Source organism: Jaculus jaculus, chromosome 14 (assembly GCF_020740685.1).
Source record: "Jaculus jaculus isolate mJacJac1 chromosome 14, mJacJac1.mat.Y.cur, whole genome shotgun sequence".
Classification (NCBI taxonomy): Eukaryota; Metazoa; Chordata; class Mammalia; order Rodentia; family Dipodidae; genus Jaculus; species Jaculus jaculus.
This window is the reverse complement of record NC_059115.1, coordinates 58,896,114-58,918,180: the sequence shown is the minus strand read 5'-3', so window position 1 is coordinate 58,918,180 and position 22,067 is coordinate 58,896,114. Positions and strand designations below refer to the sequence as shown.

At 40.1% G+C, this 22,067-nt stretch overlaps 1 protein-coding gene across 2 annotated transcripts in view; it reads left to right on the top strand.

Moving 5' to 3' along the window:
* The window catches only part of Rad17 (RAD17 checkpoint clamp loader component), a 31,938-nt gene extending 10,047 nt beyond the window's left edge, over positions 1 to 21,891 (top strand). For both annotated transcript variants that reach the window (XM_045134458.1, XM_045134459.1), the window contains exons 5-17: positions 3,842 to 3,998; positions 5,723 to 5,859; positions 7,389 to 7,441; positions 7,805 to 7,930; positions 8,437 to 8,506; positions 9,905 to 10,016; positions 11,346 to 11,525; positions 12,758 to 12,843; positions 12,957 to 13,103; positions 14,147 to 14,296; positions 14,378 to 14,498; positions 19,701 to 19,758; positions 21,229 to 21,891. In XM_045134458.1, coding sequence (XP_044990393.1) covers positions 3,842 to 3,998; positions 5,723 to 5,859; positions 7,389 to 7,441; positions 7,805 to 7,930; positions 8,437 to 8,506; positions 9,905 to 10,016; positions 11,346 to 11,525; positions 12,758 to 12,843; positions 12,957 to 13,103; positions 14,147 to 14,296; positions 14,378 to 14,498; positions 19,701 to 19,758; positions 21,229 to 21,496 — 1,665 coding nt within the window. In that variant the 3' untranslated portion in view covers positions 21,497 to 21,891. The remainder of the gene's footprint in view (positions 1 to 3,841; positions 3,999 to 5,722; positions 5,860 to 7,388; positions 7,442 to 7,804; positions 7,931 to 8,436; positions 8,507 to 9,904; positions 10,017 to 11,345; positions 11,526 to 12,757; positions 12,844 to 12,956; positions 13,104 to 14,146; positions 14,297 to 14,377; positions 14,499 to 19,700; positions 19,759 to 21,228) is intronic.
* Positions 21,892 to 22,067: the final 176 nt, after the last annotated feature.

Sequence of the window (22,067 nt, the reverse complement as noted above, 5' to 3'; positions counted from 1 at the left end):
ATCTTATTGAATCATCACTTCATGTTTGTGTTCATTCCACACTGTCTTTTGCTGCTGGTGTGTTCAAGTACAACCTTAATAATGACCACAAATTACGTTAATTCACACTCTCTTTTTTTTCTTTTCAATTTTTTTTTTTTATTAACAACTTCCATGATTATAAAAAATATCCCATGGTAATACCCTCCCTCCCCCCACTGTTCCCTTTGAAACTCCATTCTTCATCATATCCCCTCCCCATCTCAATCAATCTCTCTTTTATTTTGATGTCATGGTCTTTTCCTCTTCTTATGATGGTCTTGTGTAGGTAGTGTCAGGCACTGTTAGGTCATGGATATCCAGGCCATTTTGTGTCTGGGGGAATCATGTTGTAATGAGTCCTACCCTTTCTTTGGCTCTTACATTCTTTCTGCCATCTCTTCTGCAATGGACCCTGAGCCTTGGAAGGTGTGATAGAGATATTGCAGTGCTGAGCACTCCTGTCACTTCTTTCCAGCACCATGATGCCTTCTGAGTCATCCAAAGGTCACTGCCATCCGAAAAGAGAAGGTTCTCTAACCAAAAGTGAGAGTAGCATTAATATAAGTGTATGAACATTAAGAGAAGTGTTCACTGGGCAGTTTGATGAGCATAGTATATACATTTAGCCAGATTGCAGCAGACGTTATACCCCTAGGGCTCATGACTACCCCTGTTTTAAGTTTTAGTATCAGGGATGTATTCCCTCCCATAAAGCGGGCCTCCAGTCCAATTAGAGGGCGGTTGGTTTCCACCATGACAGATGTGCCACTATTGCACCTGTTGGCTCATTTGGCCTGGCTGGGCTAATACAAGGCTTGCAGTGTCTACTTTTGAGTATCTTCACTGTTGATTTTTCTCTCTCTCTCCTATTGAACTGCATGCAGAATGGCTTCTTCCAGCTTTCTGTCAGCTGGTCTGCATGAAGGAGGTTAGCAACTCAGTTCCAGCAGGATTTCTCAGTGGCCTTGTAGCCTAAGTATGTGGAGTCTTCAGCAGTATCGCTCTATCTCTTAGGTTTGTCTTGTTCTTGTTGTTGATCTCCCTCTCCCTCCCCCTGGCCCGCACAGGCAGGGTTTCATCCTGACCCAGGCTAACCTGGAACTCACCCTGTAGCCCCAATCTACACTCGGGAAATCATTGATTCTACTACCTCAACTTCCCAAGGCATGCACCCCCATGCCAGGCTTCTTAGAGCTTTTTAGTTTTGTTTTAATCTGATAACAGACTCTTTCACTATCTTTGTGTTGAGAGAGAGAATGGATGTGAACCAGGTTGTCTAGCCACTGCAAATGAACTTTGGATGAATGAGCCACTTACTGCATCTGCCTTTATGTGGGTACTGGGGAATTGAACTTGAGTTGTTAGGCTTTATAGGTAAATACCTTAACCTTGAACCATCTCTGCCTCCGAATCAAGGTTTTTATTCATAATGGATGTTTCCGTTACTTTGCTGGAACAAAGCACCTGACAAGAATCCATTTAAGGGAGGAAGGATTTATTTTACTTTACAGTTCTAGATTATAGTCCGTCATTGCAGGCAAGGCAAGGTGGCAGGATCTTGTTGCAATTGGTCCACAGTGAGAACCAAGTGATAAACACTGTTTTCTCTTTTCTTTCTTTCTTTCTTTCTTTTTTGGTTTTACAAGGTAGTGTCTTACTCTAGCTCAGGCTGACCTAGAATTCATTCTCAGGGTGGCCTCAAACTCACAGTGATCCTCCTACCTCTCTGCCTCCCAAGTGCTGGGATTAAAAGCATGTGTCACCACGCCCAGCTCAGCTTTCTCTTTCAGAAAAAAATAATAATTTGAGAGAGAGAGAAAGAGGCAGGAGAGAGAATGGTGCACAGGGCCTCCAACTACTGCAAATGAACCCTAGGTGCATATACCACTTTGTGCATTTGACTTTATGTGGGTATTGGGGAATCAAACTCTGGTCCTTAGGCTTTGCAGGCAAGCACTTTAACCACTGAGTCATCTCTCTAGCTCTTTCTCTTTATTTTACAATCTAGGAACTTAGCCAATGGGATAGTGCTACCCATAGTTAGGGTGAATCATCTACCCCAACTAATGTAATCTAGAATATACCTCACAGACTTGAACAGGATATGTTTCCCTAGTGATTCTAAATCATGCCAAATTGACAGTAGATTAACCGTCACACTGGGCAAAAACTGAGCTACATCCTGAGACCTCTGTCACTTCTGGAGTTGGGATCTAATTATGTTGCTCAGCCTAAGGATGAACTTTTAAGTGATCTTCTGGAGTGCTCGGACTACAGGAGCATGCCACAGCACTGATCTTCAAGCTTGGTCACTAGAGTAAGGAAATGACATGTTCATTATAGAGTCCCTTTCCCTTGCAACTGGCACATAATCTATGGGGCGGTACTTTGGCGGCATATGCGTGCCCATTTCCTCAGCAGCTGATATATTTTAGCATCTGTATTCCCTACCTGAATCAGTATTAGGATTGAAAACTGGCTTTGTTTGTTTTTCGAGGTAGGGTTTCACTTTTACCCCAGGCGGACCTGAAATTCACTATGTAGTCTCAAGGTGGCCTCCAACTCACAGCATTGCTCTGCCTCTGCCTCCCAAGTGCTGGGATTAAAGGTGTGTGTCACCACACCTGGCTGAAAACTGGCTTTTTGTTTGGTGTGTGTGTGTGTGTGTGTGTATGTTCATGTGTGTAAGTATGGGCATGTGATATCAGGGCACACATGTCTTCAAAGGACAACTTTAGTTATAGAGTCCTTGCCTTCCATATTGTTTGAGGTAGGGTCTCATTGTTCCCTGCTTCATTCATTAGGCTAACTGGCCTGCAAGCTGCTGGAAGATTCTCCTGTTTCTGACTCCCTTCTTGTAGGCACACTGGGATTACAGATACTAAATTGCAATTGAATTTTAATGAGTTAAAATAACTGTTAAGTCTTGTTTCAGATTGCCAGAATTTAGTTTCTTTCTTTTTTGTTTTTTCGGGGTAGTATTTTGCACTAAACCAGGCTGACCTGGTATTTGCTATGGAGTCTCAGGGTGGCCTCAAACTCATGGCGATCCTCCTACCTCTGCCTCCTGAGTTTAAAGGCATGCACCACCATGGCCTTCTTAGTTTTTTTTTTTTTTTTTTTTTTTTTAAATATTTTTATTTATTTGAAAGGAGAGGGAGAGACAGAGTGGGTATGCCAGGGACTCTTGCTGATGCAAATGAACTCCAGGTACATGTGTCACCTTGTGCATCTGGCTTTATGTGGGTACTGAGGAATTGAACCTAGGCTGTCAAGCTTTGCAAGCAAGTACCTTAACCAGTGAACCATCTTTCCATTTCTAAAAGTTTAGTTATTATTTTGTTGTTGTTGTTGTCGTTCATTTTTATTTATTTACTTGAGAGTGACAGAGAGAGAGAAGGAGGCAGATAGAGAGAGAGAAAGAGAATGGGCACACATGGGCTTCCAGCCACTGCAAACGAACTCCAGACACATGTGCCCCCTTGTGCATCTGGCTAACGTGGGTCCTGGGAAAATGAACCTCAAACTGGGGTCTTTAGGCTTCACAGGCAAGCATTTAACTGCAAAGCCATCTCTCCAGCCAAAAGTTTAGTTATTTTAGTTTAGTTATTAAGTCGTCCTTTGGAATGGTATAGTTTAGGATTTGAGGAATTTTCAGAAGGAAATAAAGTTCATTTTACTTAAAGCTAGCTTAATTTTGAAATGTTTTTACTTGTATGAGATAATCAACTATTTAATATAGGTAGAAGTAAAATATTTTCAAAAATTATCTGACATTCTAATGATTATGTTTTAATTAATGCTTGTATTTGGTTTTTAGGGTGGATCTGTTTTATTAATAACAGGTCCTCCTGGATGTGGAAAGACAGCTACTATAAAAATACTATCAAAGGAGCATGGGATTCAAGTACAAGAATGGATTAATCCAGTTTTACCAGAATTCCAAAAGGATGAGTTCAAGGAGACCCTTAGCTTTGGTAAGGCTTGCTACAAAGATGCAGGAAATAGAAGGAAAACTTGGGCTCAGTGAAGCACAGATGAAAATGAGTACATCTCCATAATGACAGCTTTGTTTACTCTTTAAAGGATATGGGAGCTTTTATCTTGTCTGACAGCTCAGGTTAGAGTCAGTTTGTTCTCCATGGTCTGCATAGTTATTCAAGGTCTGCTAAAAAGCTAAAAGTAATTAAAAAAAAAAAAGGCACATGAAGACTGAAGTCAGGTCTCACTAGTGCATTCTGACCTGCTATCTTTCACTCAAAAAACCAAAACAAAATGTGATCCACCTCATCGTTTCTGGGCTCTTTTAATTTTCTGTACGCATATAGTATCTTTGGCGTGCATATCCTTATTCTGCTCCTTGAACTGACATTGCTGGGTCTGATGAGCCTTTTAACAATCTTCTGTGTAAAGCATATTGCCAGAGAACTTTCCTTATTCCCAGATGGACTAGTCAGTCCTCTTGGGCTTCTTGTTTATTGACCTTTGATGAATAAATTGATTTATACTTCCTTCTTTACTGTGTAATTCTAAGTCACTGACGTTTTTACTAGTTGTATGAGTATTATTCTACTTAATTTTGTTTTTTGTTTTTGTTTTTTGAGGTAGGGCCTCACTGTAGCCCAGGCTGACCTGGAATTCACTATGGAGTCTCAGGGTAGCCTCAAATTCATGGCAATCCTCCTATCTCTGCCTCCTGAGTGCTGGGCTTAAAGGTGTGTGCCACCGTGCCCGGCTTTAAAATTTTTTTTTTTTATTAGAGAAGGGTATATATAGAATGGGTATGCCAGGGCCTTCAGCCAGTGCAAATGAACTCCAGACTTATGTGGCATCTTGTGCATGTGGCTTATGTGGGTATTAGGGCATTGAACCTGGGTCTTTAGTCAAGCACCTCAACTGCTAAGCCATCTCTCCAGCCCCTTATTGTATAGTTTTGAGGTCAGTTAACTCCATATTATATTCATTGATACATAAAAAAGTACTTGTCCATACGGACATTTGGTTGTGGTTTTTTTTTTTTTTAATTGAGAGAGAAAGAGGCAGATAGAATGATCATGCTAGGGACTCTATCCACTGCAAACAAACTCCAGATGCATGAGCCACCATGTGCGTCTGGCTTACGTGGGTTCTGGGGAATTGAACCTGTGACCCTGGGTTCTTAGGTTTGCAGGCAAGCACCTTAAACCTGATACTTGGGTTTCTTTTTTGTTGTTCATTTGTTTTTTGAGGTAGGGTCTCACTCTAGCCCAGGCTGACCTGTAATTCACTTTCTAGTGTCAGGATGGCCTTGAACTCAGCATTCCTCCTATCTTGGCCTCCTGGTGCCAGGAATGAATATTTTATAATTTTATTTTATGTATTTATTTTTTGGTTTTGTTTTGTTTTGTTTCAAGGTAGGGTCTCTCTCTAGCCCAGGCTGACCTGGAATTCACTCTGTATTCTCAGGGTGGCCTCAAATTCACAGTGGTCCTCCTACCTCTGCCTCCTGAGTGCTGTGATGAGAGGCATGTGCCACCACACCTGGGTCCAGCTGAATATTTTATTTTAAATTTGAATGATTTCACATAATTTTAAGATAGTATCCAAAATAAGTCCAGTATTGTAAGCTGCATCATGTATGCATAAGTGGGTTTATTACTTGTGTGTAAAATAAATGTCTCTGTAATTTTAAAATAAAAGTGAAAAATGTGTTTGTTTTCAGAATCAAACTTCCATATGTTTTCATATCAATCTCAGATAGCAGGCTTCAAAGAATTTCTACTAAGAGCAACAAAGTATAACAAACTGCAAATGCTTGGAGATGATCTGACAACTGACAAAAAGATCATTCTGGTTGAAGTAAGGGCAACCTTTATAATCCTGTTATAGGTATTGGGCACATAATTGTGAGATATGTTACTGTTAATCTCTACCTTAGTACTAGTAGTAGTTTTGTCATAGCAAAGTATAAAGGCTTTGTGGTGGTCGAAACCTAAAACATAAATAGAATAGCTACAGGTTAACATTAAGACTAAGTGTATGGTAAGAGGTTTTTATTTTCATTTTTGTTATTATTTAATTTTTAGCCCAGGCTGGCCTTGAACTCCTCATCCGCCTCCCTCTGCCTCTTCAGCAATTTCCTACCAGCATGTGCCACCACATCTGGCTGATTTTTAAAAAAATTTTAATTAACTATTATTATTATTTTATTTTTTGAGGTAGGGTCTCACTGTAGCCCAGGCTGACCTGGAATTCACTCTGTATTCTCAGATGATCTTAACGGTGATTCTCCTACCTCTATCTCCTGAATGCTGGGATTAAAGACATGCGCTACCATGCCCGTGTTTTTAAATTTTTTATTTATTTATTTATTTGAGAGAGGGTGGCACCATGTACTCCCGCTGCCAAAAACAAACTCCAGACGCATGCACCACCTTGTGCATCTGGCTTATGTGGGTCCTGGGGGATCGAACCTGGGTCCTTTAGCTTTGCAGGCAAGCTCCTTAATAGCTAAGTATCTCTCCAGGGTTTTTAAAATGTAGTGACTTGTGTAGAGCATAGCAAAGTAAAGCTGGAAAATTACTTCTCAATGAAAATAGAGTCACTGTATGGTGGCATACACCTTTAATTCCAGCTGAAGCAGGAGGATCAGCATGAGTTCAAGATCAGGGGGATGGGAAGAGGCTCAGTGGTTAAAAGTGCTTGCTTGCAAAGTGTTTTGGCCTGGGTTCTGACCCACATAAGGCAAGATGCATGAAGTAGCACATGTGTCTGGAGTTTATTTGCAGTGGCAAGAGGTTCTGATGTATCTCATATTCTCTTTCTCAAGTAAATAAGTAAGATGAAAAGAAAAATGGAACATGAGTTTGAGGTCAGCTTGGGTTAGAGTGAAACTGCACCTTGAATATAAACAAATAAAGTATATATACTGTAACTGGTAAAGAAATGGAATCTATTAATTACTATCAGTTATTTCTTTTTTTGTTTTTTTTTGGTTTTTCAAGATAGGGTTTTGCTCTGACCTAGGTTAACCTATGTCCGGCTTACATCTCTCTTTGTTTTTGTTTATTTTATTTGAGAGAGAGGGAAAGAGGAAGATAGAGTAAGTGCACTAGGGCCTCAGGCTGCTGCAAATGAACTCCAAATGCATGTGCCATTTTACGCATCTAGCTTCCATGTGTCCTAGGGAATAGAACCTGAGTCCTTTGGTTTTACAGGCAAGCTCTTTAACCACTAAGCCGTCTTTCCAGCCCCACATTTCTTTTTAATTTTTCTTAAAATTGTTGTTAATATAAATTAAATAATTTTCTTCCTTGATAAACATGAATTTAGAAATAAACATGCAGTGGAATACAACTGAACTAATATCTGTCTTTTATTCTTAATAGGATTTACCTAACCAAGTTTATCGAGAATCTCGTACTTTGCATGACATTCTAAGGTAAGTGTTAGTGAAAAACAGTAAACATTATTCTAATTATTTTATTTTTCTTTTCTAAGGCAGGGTCTCACTCTAGCAGGCTGACCTAGAATTTACTATGTAGTCCCACACTGGTCTCAAACTCATGACAATTCTACCTATGCCTCCTGAGTGCTGAAATTAAAGGCGGGTGCCACTATGCTTTTAGAACTTTATTAGAGATTATGATTCTAGCTGAATGTTGTAGAACACTTGCTTAACATGAGCAAGGATCTGGCATTGATATCCATCACCATAGAAAAGAATATTGTTCACCAGTATAAGTAAAATTATAATAAATGCCAAAAGGCTTATGTTCACCATTACTGTATTTTGTTTCTTTAGGAAGTATGTGCAAGTTGGCCGTTGTCCTCTTATATTCATCATCTCTGACAGTGTAAGTGGAGATAATAATCAGAGGCTACTGTTTCCCAAAGAAATTCAGGAAGAGTGTTCTATTTCAGCCATTAGGTAAGAAAGAGATTTCTGTTCATAATGTTCACATAGATGTTGTATTTTTCTTTTCTTTTTAAGTATATTTTATTATTTATTTATTTGTTTGTTTGAGAGAGAAAGAGGCAGAGAGATAGAGAGAATGGGTGTACCAGGGCCTCCAGCCACCTCAAACGAACTCTAGATACATGCGTCACCTTGTGCATCTGGCTTATGTGGGTCCCGGAGAATCGAACCAGGTTCTTTTGGCTTTGCAGGCAAATGCCTTAACCACTATGCCATCGTTCCAGCCCTGTATTTTTTTTTTTCTTTTAATACTTTATTTGCAAGGAGAGGGGGAGAACATGAGAGAAAGAATGGCCACTGCAGCAAATGCCAGACAAAGGTGTTACTTTGTGCATCAGGGTTTACATGGACACTGAGGGATTGAGCCCAGGCTGTCAGGCTTAACAACTGAGCATCTCTCCAGCCCCAAATGTAATATTTTTCATCATGTAACTCATCTCTTTCTTAATAATTTTCAGTTTCAATCCTGTGGCACCAACAATTATGATGAAATATCTTAATCGAATAGTGACTATCGAAGCTAGTAAGGTAAGTGTGATTAATTTAAGCTTACATTGGAGCTGCGGAAAGCCCTACTTATTCAGTGTGTAAACTGGGAGAGCTGCAGAAATATTAGATGGATTGTAGTTCACGGGACCCTCTGCTGATACAGATGTATATATTGGCAGGCTGTGTGTGTGGGGGGGTGTAAAAGAGTGGATATAGCCTGAGGCTGTAGCTAACTACAGAGGTCTTGACTAGCTTGTGCAACATTATGGTTTCAATAACTAATACTACATCAAAGCTAAAATTTGTGTATCAAAAACTAGAAATACCCCTGTTAAGGAGACTATCAGTTAAAAGTATTTTCATAACATTTTCTTTTTGTTTTTTTTTTTGAAGTAGGTTCTTGCTGTAGCCCTGGTTAACCTGGAATTCACTATGTAATCTCAGGGTGGCCTTAAACTCATGGCAGTCCTCCTACCTCTGCCCCCCAAGTGCTAGGTTTAAAAGCATGTGTCACCATGCCTAGCTTCATAACAATTTTAAAAATAAAATGGAATGGGCTGGAGAAATGGCTTAACAGTTAAGATGTTTACCTACAAAGCCAAAGGATCCTGGTTGGACTCTCCAGGACCCACATTAGCCAGATGTACAAGGGGGCACATGCATCTGGAGTTCGACTGCAGTGGCTAGAGACCCTGGCACTCTCTGTGTGCATCTTTCTCTTTCTCTCTCTCTCATAAATTAAAAAAAAAAATACATTGCTGGGAGTGGTGGAGCACACCTTTAATCCCAGCACTCTCGGGAGGCCGAGGTAGGAGGATCACCATGAGTTCAAGGCTACCCTGAGACTCCATAGTGAATTCCGGGTCACCCTGGGCCAGAGTGAGACCCTATCTTGAAAAACAAACAAACATATATGATAAAATAGATTTTAATAAAATAAAAAATATACATAATAAAATGTAATAAAATAAAAAAACTACTGACATAAATCACTACAGATGGTATTAAGAAAGAGATTTACAAAGAAGAGATTCAAGTCATAGAATAATGCATATAATCCTATCTAAATTTAAATTGTTAGTCTGCACATTTGCATATACTTTGATACTAGATGTACTTATAGATACATATGATAGTCTGGGAAGATTCTTGATAAAATTCTTGACAAAGTTTAGGATTTGGGAAGACTAAAAGCTTTCATAAAGATTTTTTTTTTCTTTTTTAAAAAATATTTTTTATTTATTAAGTTGAGAGGGAGAGAAAGAAGCAGAGAGAGAATGGGTGCCCATTTGCAGTACAAATAATTTGGTAAATTGATAGACTCTTTATGTAATACAGAAACACATCTTTTTTTTCTTTAATTTTTCAAGGTAGGGTTCTCACTCTAGCCCAAGTGTAACAATTATTTTGTTTTTTAACTTAATTTTCTCATTTTAGAATGGAGGAAGAATTACTGTCCCTGAGAAAACTTCTCTAGAGTTGCTCTGTCAAGGATGCTCTGGTGATATTAGAAGTGCAATAAACAGCCTTCAGTTTTTCTCTTCAAAAGGTAAATAGTATAAAAAAAACACCTCCAGCCCCACTTGGGGGACAGAGTTAGGAGGATCGCCATGATTTCAAGGCCACCCTGAGGCTACAGAGTGAATTCAGGTCAGCCTGGGCTAGAGTGATACCCTACCCTGACAAAAACCAAAAAATAAAAAAACTTAATATTAATTGGAAAAAAAACCTTCATAAAGCCGGGCATGGTGGCACATGTCTTTAATCCCAGCACTTGGGAGGCAGAGGTAGGAGGATTGTCATGAGTACAATGCCACCCTGAGACTACAGAGTGAATTCCAGGTCAGCCTGGTCTACAGCAAGACCCTACCTCAAAAAAACCAAAAAAAAAAAAAAAAAAAAAAAAAAAGCTAGTAATACTAGGTGATTTTCTTTTAATTAAATTATCCATGAAGTGAAATCAAAACTAAGTTTATTTTTTTTTAATGCAGTTCTGGGGTTCACACTTAGGGTCTTCCATTTGCTGGGAAAGTCCTCTACTGTTGAGCTATATTTCCAGCTCAAACTAGATATTTTAATTTGTAGTTGTTATATAATTGCTGTCATGTTAGTTGCCTTTGTTCCCCACTGTTTGAAAATATGAAGTGGAATATGCCAGAAAATTTAAGCTTTATATTATTCTGAATAATGTGATGAGATTTTCTGCTGTCATTTAAAAATTTTTTTTTGTTCATTTTTTATTTATTTATTTGAAAGTAACAGAGAGAGAGGGAGAGAAAGACAGATAGAGAGGGAATGGGCGTGCCAGGGCTTCCAGCCACTGCAAACGAACTCCAGACGTGTGCGCCCCCTTATGCATCTGGCTGACATGGGTCCTGGGGAAATTAGCCTCGAACTGAGGTCCTTAGGCTTCACAGGCAAGTGCTTAACCGCTAAGCCATCTCTCCAGCCCTCTGCTGTCATGTTTTTTGTTTTCTGTTATTTGATTTTTCAAGGTAGGGTTTCACTGTAGCCCAGGCTGACCTGGAATTCACTTTATAGTCTCAAGGTGGCCTCAAACTCACAGTGATCCTCCTATGTCTGCCTCCCAAGTGCTGGGATTAAAGATGTACATCACCATGCTTGGGCTATAAATTATTATTATTATTATTATTATTATTTTCTTTTTGCTTTTTCAAGGTAGTGTCTCAGTCTAGCCCAGGCTGACCTGGAATTCACTATGGTGTCTCAGGGTGGCCTCAAACTCACAGCAATCCTCCTACCTCTGCCTCCCAAGTGCTGGGATTAAAGGCGTGCGCCACCACGCCCAGCATAAATTATTTTTAATTTAATTATATTTATTCTTAATGATCAATATTTGAATATATATATATTTTAGGAGAGAACAACTTATGGCCAAGAAAGAAAGGAGCATCATTAAAATCAGATCCTGCACTGTCAAAATCTAAGCGAAGAAAAAAGCCTGATGTTTTTGAAAATCAAGAGGTCCAAGCTATTGGTGGCAAAGATACTTCTCTCTTTCTATTCAGAGCTTTGGGGAAAATTCTGTATTGTAAAAGTAAGAAACTTTATGCACTTCTATTATGTATCAGTGTTCCTATAGAAATAACATACCACTTTTTTTTTTTTTCTCAAGGTAGGGTCTCACTCTAGGCCAGGCTGAGCTGTAATTCACTATGTAGTCTCAGGGTGGCCTTGAACTCATGGTGATCCTCCTACCTCTGCTTCCCAAGTGTTGGGATTAAAGGCAAGTGCCATCATGCCTGGCACATATCACGTTTTAAAAAAACATTTTGTTTTGTTACAAGAAAGAGATAGGACCCCAGTTAGCTACTGTTTGACTAGACCCTCAGACATAGAAGTTTCTGACTGAACAAGGTTAAGCCTAACAGCAATTTGTAGGCCATATCTATTAATTGTTAAAATTATAGTTCCTGAAATCATCAGTCCATCTAGACTCTTGGTGGCAACAGTTGGTAGTCCCAAGCTGACTTTACTATGTTCTGAACACTGGGGTTCTGGGTAAGTTGTAAGGAAGTATAAAGTTTCTTTGTCTTCTCTTCACTGACTTCTCCCAATCAGAGGTTGGTTGCCTTCCTCTGTCTTCTTTGTTGCCTGCCTATTCTCACTGATCTTTCTACCCCTACTTCCCATCTCTGGCCTCCCAAACTGTCCCTTGTTTTCATAAAACCCCAAACTCCTATTGTCTTTTGTTTGTTTGTTTTTGTCTTTTTGAGGTAGGGTCTCACTTTAGCCCAGGTTAACCTGGTACTCATTGTTGTTCTAGTCTGGCCTCAAACTCATGGCAATCCTCCTACCTCTGCCTCCCAAGTGCTGGGATTAAAGGCGTGTGCCTCCACTCCCGGCGCAAGCCTCTTTAACTGCTGAGCCATTTTCTCTGCCCATCCGTGTACATTCTTACCTGATTTCCCCTCTCCTAGACAGAAAGCAGCCTCTTCTACACAGGATATTTAAGAATGTGGACTTCCGTGTTGATAAGACTCTTGGGAAGAAGGCAATCCAGAGCTAGAAAGATGAAATTGGGAGTGTTTTGAAAAGTATATTTTAAGTCTAGAAAAGCCTTAATCCAAGTGTCAAAATTCTAATTTTAGTTCTTGCTAGTAGTAATAAAATAGGCAAACTCATTTGTTGTGATTTTTTTTTGTTTAATTTTTAATAGCTTGCTTGGTATGTTGACATTACATATTTAAGTGTTGAAAATCTTCAAATGAGAAATGCTATATAATTGCAAAGACAGATTTTTCATAATTCCAGATTTTTTTTATGTAGGAGCACCTTTGACAGAATTAAACTCACCTCGGTTGCCATCTCACTTGATAGAGCATGAACGGGATACGTTACTTGTTCAACCTGAGGTAAGGTCTTTAATAGCTCTTGGCACTATTTACCAAATGTATATTGTGTATATGCATAAATGTCTGATCACTGCATTTGGACCTAAATTGATATATTTATGTCTCTTTTTTAGGAAATAGTAGAAATGGCACACATGCCAGGAGAGTATTTTAATTTATATCTTCACCAAAACTACGTAGACTTCTTCATGGAAGTGGATGATCTTATGAGAGCCAGTGAATTTCTAAGTTTTGCAGATATCCTCAATAGTGACTGGAATGTAAGACCATATGACTTATGTGTTTTGTGTGTTTGTATTTCCTCAGAATTGAGAAAAAGTTTACTCATGGCAATCCTCCCATCTCTACCTCATAAGTGCTTCTTTTTTTTTTTTTTTTTTTTGGTTTATTGATGTTGGGTCTCACTCTAGCTCAGACTGACCTGGAATTCACTATGTAGTCTCAGGGTGGCCTTGAACCCTAAGCGATCCTCCTACTTCTGCCTCCTGAGTACTGGGATTAAAGGAGTGCACCACCACACGCAGCACTTTTCTATTTTGAAAATATCCAACCTGTAGGCAAATGGAAAAAAACAGTACATTGAAAATCTATATGCCTTTAGCTTTTTTTCACTAGAGGCTTTCTATATTTCCATATTTGCTTAATTTCCCTATGTATATTTATGTATTTGGTTTTGGTTGAAAAATTGGAAAACAGTTGCAAACATCGTGCTTTTATCATGAATAAAAATAATGTTCTATTTATGACTTACTTATGTATATTTATGGATACGTGTGCCTCGTGTGCACCACTGCATCTGGTGTTATTTGAACGCTGAGCAGTTAACCTGGGCCAACAGGTGTTGTAAGCAAGTTCCTTTAACTGCTGAGCCATCTCTCCAGCCCCAAGACATTGTTCTATGAAAACCTTAATAGTAATGTCATATACCCAAGAAAACTGACACTGATGTAATTATCATTAATTTAGACTGAGCATGGTGGTATAGACTTTTAAATCTCAGTATTCAATAGGCTGAAGCAGGGGAAATCAAGTTAAGACCACTCTGTCTGAAAACACAACAGCAGCACAGAAACAATGTAAGGCTTTGCTGTCCTATTTCCTAGGTGCCACAAACATACACTTGAGTCTTAGATCTCAGTTGAATTTGTTTCAAATAATTTTCAAGCAGTGGTTTTAGGGCTTTGCTGATGGTGAAAAGTGAATACAGAGTAACTAAATATGGGCTGCCGTTTTTGTGTGTCAGTAGTACCAATAATAAATACTGTTTTATAACTCCACTTCACATTTTTTTCTCATTTGTTAGACACGCTCTTTACTCAGGGAATATAGTACATCTATAGCTACAAGAGGTGTGATACATTCCAACAAAGCCCGGGGATTTGCTCATTGTCAAGGAGGAGGATCAAGTTTTCGACCCTTACATAAGCCTCAGTGGTTTCTAATAAACAAAAAGGTAAAATAATTGTAAGCTTTGGGCAGGTATGGTGGCAAAGATATATATGTAGCCATTTTTTTTTTTATCTTTTCTTTACAGTATCGAGAAAATTGCCTGGCTGCAAAAGCACTTTTTTCTGACTTCTGCCTCCCAGCTTTTTGTCTGCAGACTCAGCTGTTGCCATATCTTGCTCTGCTGACCATTCCAATGCGAAATAAAGGTAATAACAAGTCTGCCTTTACTCCAGGAAGTAGTGTTTATATCTGTATCTTTGTGAGTCAAACTCATTGTTACGTATTAAGACGACATCCCCCCACTTTATTCAGATTAGTATGTGCTTTTTATTAAACAAAACAAAAGTATGTAAGGGTAAAGTTGAAAGTATCTCCTGTTCAACCACACATGTAATCAGCTTTGACAAATGGATGTAATCTCTTTCCCTAGTTTCTCTTGTGTGTAGAGATACAGGCAGAATGAAACAAGTTCAGTTTGCTTGCGTGTGTGTGTGTGTGTGTGTGTGTGTGTGTGTGTGTGTGTGTGGCTTTTCAAGGTAGTGTGTCACTCTAGCTCAGGCTGACCTGGAATTCACTATCTAGACTCAGGGTGGCCTTGAACTCTCAGTGACCTTCCTACCTGTCCTCCCCAGTGCTGGTATTAAAGGGGAGAATCACCATGCCCAGGTTTTTTTTTTTTTTTTAATATTTTATTTTTTTTTATTTGACAGAGAGAAAGAGGGGAGGGGGAGAGCGAGAAAGAATAGGTATGCCAGGGCCTCCATCCACTGCAAACAAACTCCAGACACATGTGCCACCTTGTGCATCTGGCTAATGTGGGTCCTGGGAAATCAAACCTGGGTCCTTTAGCTTTGCAGGCAAACACTTTAACTGCTAAGCCATCTCTCCAGCCCTGTTTTGATTTTTTGAGGTGGGGTCTCACTGTAGCCTTCTTTGAGTTGGAATTCATTCTGTAGTCACCAGGTGGCCTTGAGGTCATGGTCCTATCTCCTACCTCTGTCTCCCAAGTACTGGAATCAAAGGTGTGCACCACCACACCCAGCCTTTGGTTTGTTTTTATAAGATATCATAGATAGACTTTAGTACCTTAAATATTTTTATTTATTTATTTATTTGCAAGTAAAAGGAGAGAGAATGAGAGAGAGGAAATGAGCATGAGGGCCTCTTGACACTGCAAACAAAGTCCAGACACGTGCCACTTTGTGTATCTGGCTTTATATTGGTAGTGGGGAATCAAATCCAGACCATCAGTCAGGCTTTGCTAGCAAGTGCCTTTAACACCCTATTACTCTTTGGATTGTTTCTTGCTTTTTGACAACAAATGTTCCAGGTTAATTTTATATTTGCTTTTTTTTTTTTTGGATTTTATTTACATATGCATTTGAAAGAGAGATGGGAGGGAGGGAGAGAATGTGTGCACCAGGGCCTATAGCCACTGCATACAATTGCCAGACATGCCACCTTGTGCATCTGACTTACATTGGTACTGGGATATCAAACCCAGGTGCTTAGGTTTTGCTGACAAGTGCCTTAACTGCTAAGCCATCTCTCCGTCCTTAGATAAGGAATTTCAGTGAGGTCTGAATCCTTTGAACAGAATATTTAGGAAACAAAGACCTAGAATGGTCATTCCAAGCAGAGTTTCATTGTTTCTAAGCCTTCTCAGTGAAACAGCACTAGTTTTATGTGTGGTGTAGAACATAAGTTTATGTCACTGCATTCGGTTCCTTTTATTAAATTTATTTGTTTGCACATATGTGTGCACAGATGAGCACGTGGCAGGGCCTCTTACCACTGCATAAGCACACCAGATCCTGCCCGCTTTTTTTTTTTTCCTGCATCTGTTGGGAACTGAACCTCTGCCAGCAGTCTTTTCAATCAGATGCCTTTAGTTGCCGAGCCATCTTTTCAGCTCCAGTACACTGGTTTCCTGATACTATATATTCATTCCAGATTTTTTCCCTTTCCATATTTATGTATGCCTTCTTTTTATTTATTTGAGAGAGAGAGAGAGGAATAATGGGCATGCCAGGGTCTCTAGCCACTGCAAATGAACCCCAGATGCATGCGCCACCTTGTGCATCTGGCTTATGTGATTACTGGGGAATCAAACCTGGGCCCTTAGGCTTAGAAGGCAAGTGCCTTAACCACTAAGCCATTTCTCCAGCCTTTGTACCTGCCTGTTTTGAGTGGGAGGGTTATTATTTCCCAGGGTCATCTTCCTCCCTCCCTCCCTCCCTCCATCCCTCCCTCCCTCCGTCCCTCCCTCCCTCCCTCCCTTCCTTCCTTCCTTCATTTATTTGAGAGTGACAGACACAGAGAGAAAGACAGATAGAGGGAGAGAGAGAATGGGCGCGCCAGGGCTTCCAGCCTCTGCAAACGAACTCCAGACGCGTGCGCCCCCTTGTGCATCTGGCTAACGTGGGACCTGGGGAACCGAGCCTCGAACAGGGGTCCTTAGGCTTCACAGGCAAGCGCTTAACCGCTAAGCCATCTCTCCAGCCCCATCATCCTTTTTTTAAACAAGATTTTTTTTTTTTTTGGTTTTTCAAGGTAGGATTTCACTCTAGCCCAGGCTGACCTGGAATTCACTATGTTGTCTCAGGATGGCCTTGAACTTATGTTGATCATCCTACCTCTGTGTCTCAAGTGCTAGGATTAAAGGTGTGCACCACCACACCCTACTTAAGTTTTCTCTTTTTATATTGTATTTGTTTATTTGAGAGAGAGAGAGAACAGGCACACAAGGACCTCTAGCCACTGCAGCTCCAGACACACGCACCACATTGTACATCTGACTTATGTGGGTGCTGGGGAATTGAACTTGGTTTCTTGGGCTTCGCATGCAAGCATCTTAACTGCCAAGACCTCTCTCCAGCCTCAGGATCTTCTTTACGCCTGCTGTGGACTGCTACACCATTGAGATACATTATCAGTTCTCCTTTCCTTTTTGAACAATTAAAATCCTATCATCTCCTTGGGCTGGGAGATTGCTCAGTGGTCGGGATGCTTGCTTGTAAAGCCTGATAGCCTGTGTTTGATTCCACAGTGCCCCATAAAACCAGATGCACAAAGTGATGCAGGCACCTGGAGTTTGTTGAGAGTTTCTAGCGGCCCTAGTGCTCCCATACACATGTTCTCACACGTCCAAATAAATAAATGTGAGGGTTTTTTTACTTGTTTGTTTGTTTTTTTGTTTTGGTTTCAAGGTAGTGTCTCACTCTAGCCCAGGCTGACCTGGTATGCCCATTCTCTCTCTTTGCCTCTTTCTCTTCTCCCTGTCCCTCTCTCTCCAAATAAATAAATAAATAAATAAAAGTTAACCTTAGGACTGGAGAGAAGGCTCAGTGGTTAAAGATGCTCGCTTGTAAAACCTGCTGGCCCTGGTTGACTCACCAGTGCCCACGTAAAGACAGGTGCATAAGCCGGGTGTGGTGGCACATGCCTTTAATCCCAGCACTTGGGAGGCAGACATAGGAGGATCACCGTGAGTTCGAGGCCACCCTGAGACTCCTAGTGAATTCCAGGTGAGCTTGGGCTAGAGTGAGACCCTAACTCGAAAAACCAAAACAAAAAAAAACAAAAACAGGTTCAGAAACGAACATGTGCATCTCGAGTAAATTTGCAGCATCAGCAGGACCTGGTGTGCCCATACTTAGTATCTTTCTCTCTTTCTAATAAAATTCTTCAAAGAGTTAAATTTGCAAAAATAATAAAGTTTGGTTTACCAGAGGCTGAGTAGTAGAACCTGAGAAGATGTTAATGAAAGGACATGAAATGTGTGTTAGAAGGATTAAGTTCAGGAGAATTATTGTACAACATGGTGGCTGCCATTAATACATTATATATTTGAAAAATGCTGAGGATAGATTTTAAGTGTTCTGCCAAAAAATTAATAATAGTGCATGTTGTTGCAGTTATCATCTCATTGCTAGCAGAAAACAGCAAACCAAGAACAACTTACGCAACGAAAGGGTTTATTTTGGCTTATAGACACGAGGAGAAGCTTCATGATGGCAGGGAAAACGATGGCAGGAGCAGAGGGTGGACATCACTTCTGGCCAACATCAGGTGGACAATAGCAGCAGGAGAGTGTGTCAAACACTGGCAAGGGGGAGCTGGCTATAACATCCATAAGCAAGCCCGCCTCCAATAATACATCACCTCCAGGAGGCTCCAGTTCCCAAATTACACCAGCTGGGGACCTAGAATTCCGAGGACATAAGTTTATGGGGAACACCTGAATCAAACCACCACACATATTAAGTAGGTTGAGTTAGCCAGTCTGCAATCAGTGTGTGTATGTGTATGTATCTCAAAATGCCATGTGTACCATAAATACAGTATTAATGTATTAATTAAAAGTAAATCTAAAAATGATGTCAACATCTGATGGCTCAGCAGTCTTTCCCCCCACCCCCACATATGGTATGGCTGTAGCCCAGGCTGACTTGGAATTCACTATAAAGTCTCAGGCTGGCCTCAAACTCACAGCAGTCCTCCTATCTCCACCTCCCAAGTGCTGGGATTAAAAGCATGTGGTACCATGCCCAGCAGTAAAAATATTTTTAAAAATAAGAATGAGGGCTGGAGAGATGGCTTAGTGGTTGAGCGCTTGCCTGTGAAGCCTAAGGACCTCAGTTCGAGGCTCGGTTCCCCAGGTCCCACGTTAGCCAGATGCACAAGGGGGCGCACGTGTCTGGAGTTCGTTTGCAGAGGCTGGAAGCCCTGGCGCTCCCATTCTCTCTCTCTCCCTCTGTCTTTCTCTCTGTCTGTCACTCTCAAATAAATAAATTAAAAAAAAATAAGAATTATAGCATGAAAAACTTTGTGCCATTAATTAATTATTCATTATTAACTATTAATTAATTAATTAATTAACATGGCATTAATCCCAGCACTTGGAAGGATGAGGTAGGAGGACCACTTTTAATTCGAGGCCAGCTCTGGAACTACATACAGAGTTACAGGTAATTTGGGCTAGAGTGAGACCATACCTTGAAAGAAAAAGAGAAAGACTTTGTTAAGATATCTATTTGGAAGCTGGGCATGGTGGCATATGCCTTTAGTCCCAGCACTTGGGAGGCAGAGGTAGGAGGATCGCCATGAGTTTGAGGCCACCCTGAAACAACTACATAGTGAATTTCAGGCCATCCTGGGCTAGGGTGAGACCCTACTTTACAAAGCCAAAATAAATAAGTAAATAAAAATTGGGAGGCTAGAAAGATGGCTCAGTGGTTAAAGGTACTTTGAAAGCCCAGCGGCCCATGTTCAATTCCCCAGTACCCACAACAAGCCAGATAGATGCACAAAGTAGCACATGTCGAGTTTATTTGCAGTGACAGGAGGCCCTTGCATGCCCATTCTCGTTCTCTCATAAATAAGCATCATATATATCTGTTTTTCAGCTCAGGTTTCTTTTATTCAAGATATTGGAAGACTTCCTTTGAAACGACATTTTGGAAGGTAAGCTGATCATAATTTCAAAAGAACAATTGAATGGAAATCAGTAAATGTCTCTAAAATGCAAAATAATGTATGTTTTATCCAGTGATTAAGAAACATAAGCCATGACCCAGGCATAATGATGCACAGCTTTAATTCCAGCACTTGAGAGGCAGAGGTAGGAGGATCGCAATGAGTTTGGGACCACCTTGATACAAAACACAGTGAGAGGCTCTGTATCAATAAGGCAGACAAGTGTACAGTAAGATGCATGCATTCACACAGGGTGTGGGCAGCTGTGCATGTGCATACACTGTGTACATATACACACTGAAAGTTAAAAACAAACTTTAAAGAAGCAAACAAATAAGTGTCTATTGTCTTTTGTTGTTGTTGTTGTTTTTAGAGGTAGAATCTTGTTCTAGCCCAGGCTGACCTGGAATTCACTCTGTAGTCTCAGGGTGGCCTCCAACTCATGGCAATCCTACCTCTGCCTCCCAAGTGCTGGGATTAAAGGCGTGTGCCACCATGCCTGGCTGTTGTCTTTTTTTTTTTTTTTTTTAAAGAGTATCTTTCAGTTTTTATTTCTTTTTAATTTTTTTAATTTTATTTGAGAGAGAAAGAGAATGGGGACTCTAGGGCTGCTGGCCACTGCAAACAAACTCCAGATGCTTACACCATCTTGTGCATCTAACTTAATGTGGGTACTGTGTAATCAAACCTGAGCCCTTAGGCTTTGCAGGCAAGCACATTAATGACTAAGCCAGCTCTCCAGCATCTATTGTTTTTTATTTTTTGCGCCTAAGATATAAATAGATGAATCGAAAAATTTGAACCAATTGGTTCAAGTACTTGATCTGATTTGGAGGCAGAATTGACCAATGTTAAATTATTACAGTGACTAGTACTTTACATTTAATTTATGTTGACTATATCCAATATGATCTGTGATTTTTATTTATTTTAATTTTTTTTTTGAGTTAAGGTCTTGGTGTAGCCCAGAATGACCTGGAATTCACTATGTAGTCTCAGGGTAGCTTCGAATTCACAGCAATCCTCCTAGGGATTAAAGGCGTGCGCCACCATTCCTGGCAGTATTTAACTTTAATAGCTGCACAATTTCTAGCTGTGAGTTGTAGCACATGCCTGTAATTCATGTACTTGGGAGTTAAGACAGAAGAATCAGTAGTTCAAAGCCAGTATGAGCTGCATGATTTATTTCGGGTTAGTCTGGGCTACATAGCAAGACTCTGTCTCAAAAAAAGAAAATAAATAACTGCTAAATTTTAAACTCACAGCAATCCATGAGCCACCATGCCTGGCTTCATTTAGTTTCTTTTTAATTTCTATTGCTGTATCCTCATAGATAAAACCATCCTGTACATCAAATACTTACTAGGATGAAGTCTTAGAAAGTGGTGTATGTAGGAGCTATAATTGAAAGGAATCCCCTCTTGGTTGTTACTGATGTCTGCACTGTAATTCTGACAGATTGAAAATGGAAGCCCTGGCTGACAGGGACCATGGAATGCTAGACCCTGACAGTGGAGATGAAGGCCAGTTTAACAGAAAAGGAGAGCCTGCAGAGGAAACCCAGCGTGAACCCACTCAAATTGCTGATCCTGAAACCTGGTCTCTTCCTTTGAGTCAAAATAGTGGGAGTGACCTGCCTGCCAGCCAGCCTCAGCCTTTTTCCTCCAAAGAGGACGAGGAAGAAGAGGACATGATAATAGAGGACTATGACAGTGATGAGGCGTAGACAGCAGCCTGCGCTGCATTGCTACCTGACAGATTCATTTCGGTTTTATCCAGTGGTACTTGAACAGTTTATGTGCTTCCTGGTTAATCACAAACAACTTTTTAAAATTCTTCACTTCTATTAGTATTTATCACAGTCTCTTCTGTCGTGGAGTAAATAGATCAAGTCTATAAGTACTTAATGTTTTTCTCTAGTATTTATTTAGTCTTGTGAATGGTTTAGGCTTAAGAGAAGGAGGTCACTGCGTGTGAAGTATGTTTGAACATTATTCTAAATACCAGAAAATGTGAAGAAATAATCCAGAATATAAAAAATTTTATGAGGTGTTGTAAATGTGATTTATAAAATAGGATGCAATTATGAGTGTAAATAAATTTTGTGCCTTATTTACAGTTTGTAGCTCCTCAATACTATTTTTTATGTTGTACAGTGGAATGTTTTAGATACTTTTGGTAAGAATTTACATAATTTATATCAAAATTAAAGTGTTGCATTTCATCTTGTTTCTCCTATCCTTTCACTTGGCCTACCCAGTGCAGTAAAGATAGGGAATGGGCCGGTGGCTGCCCCG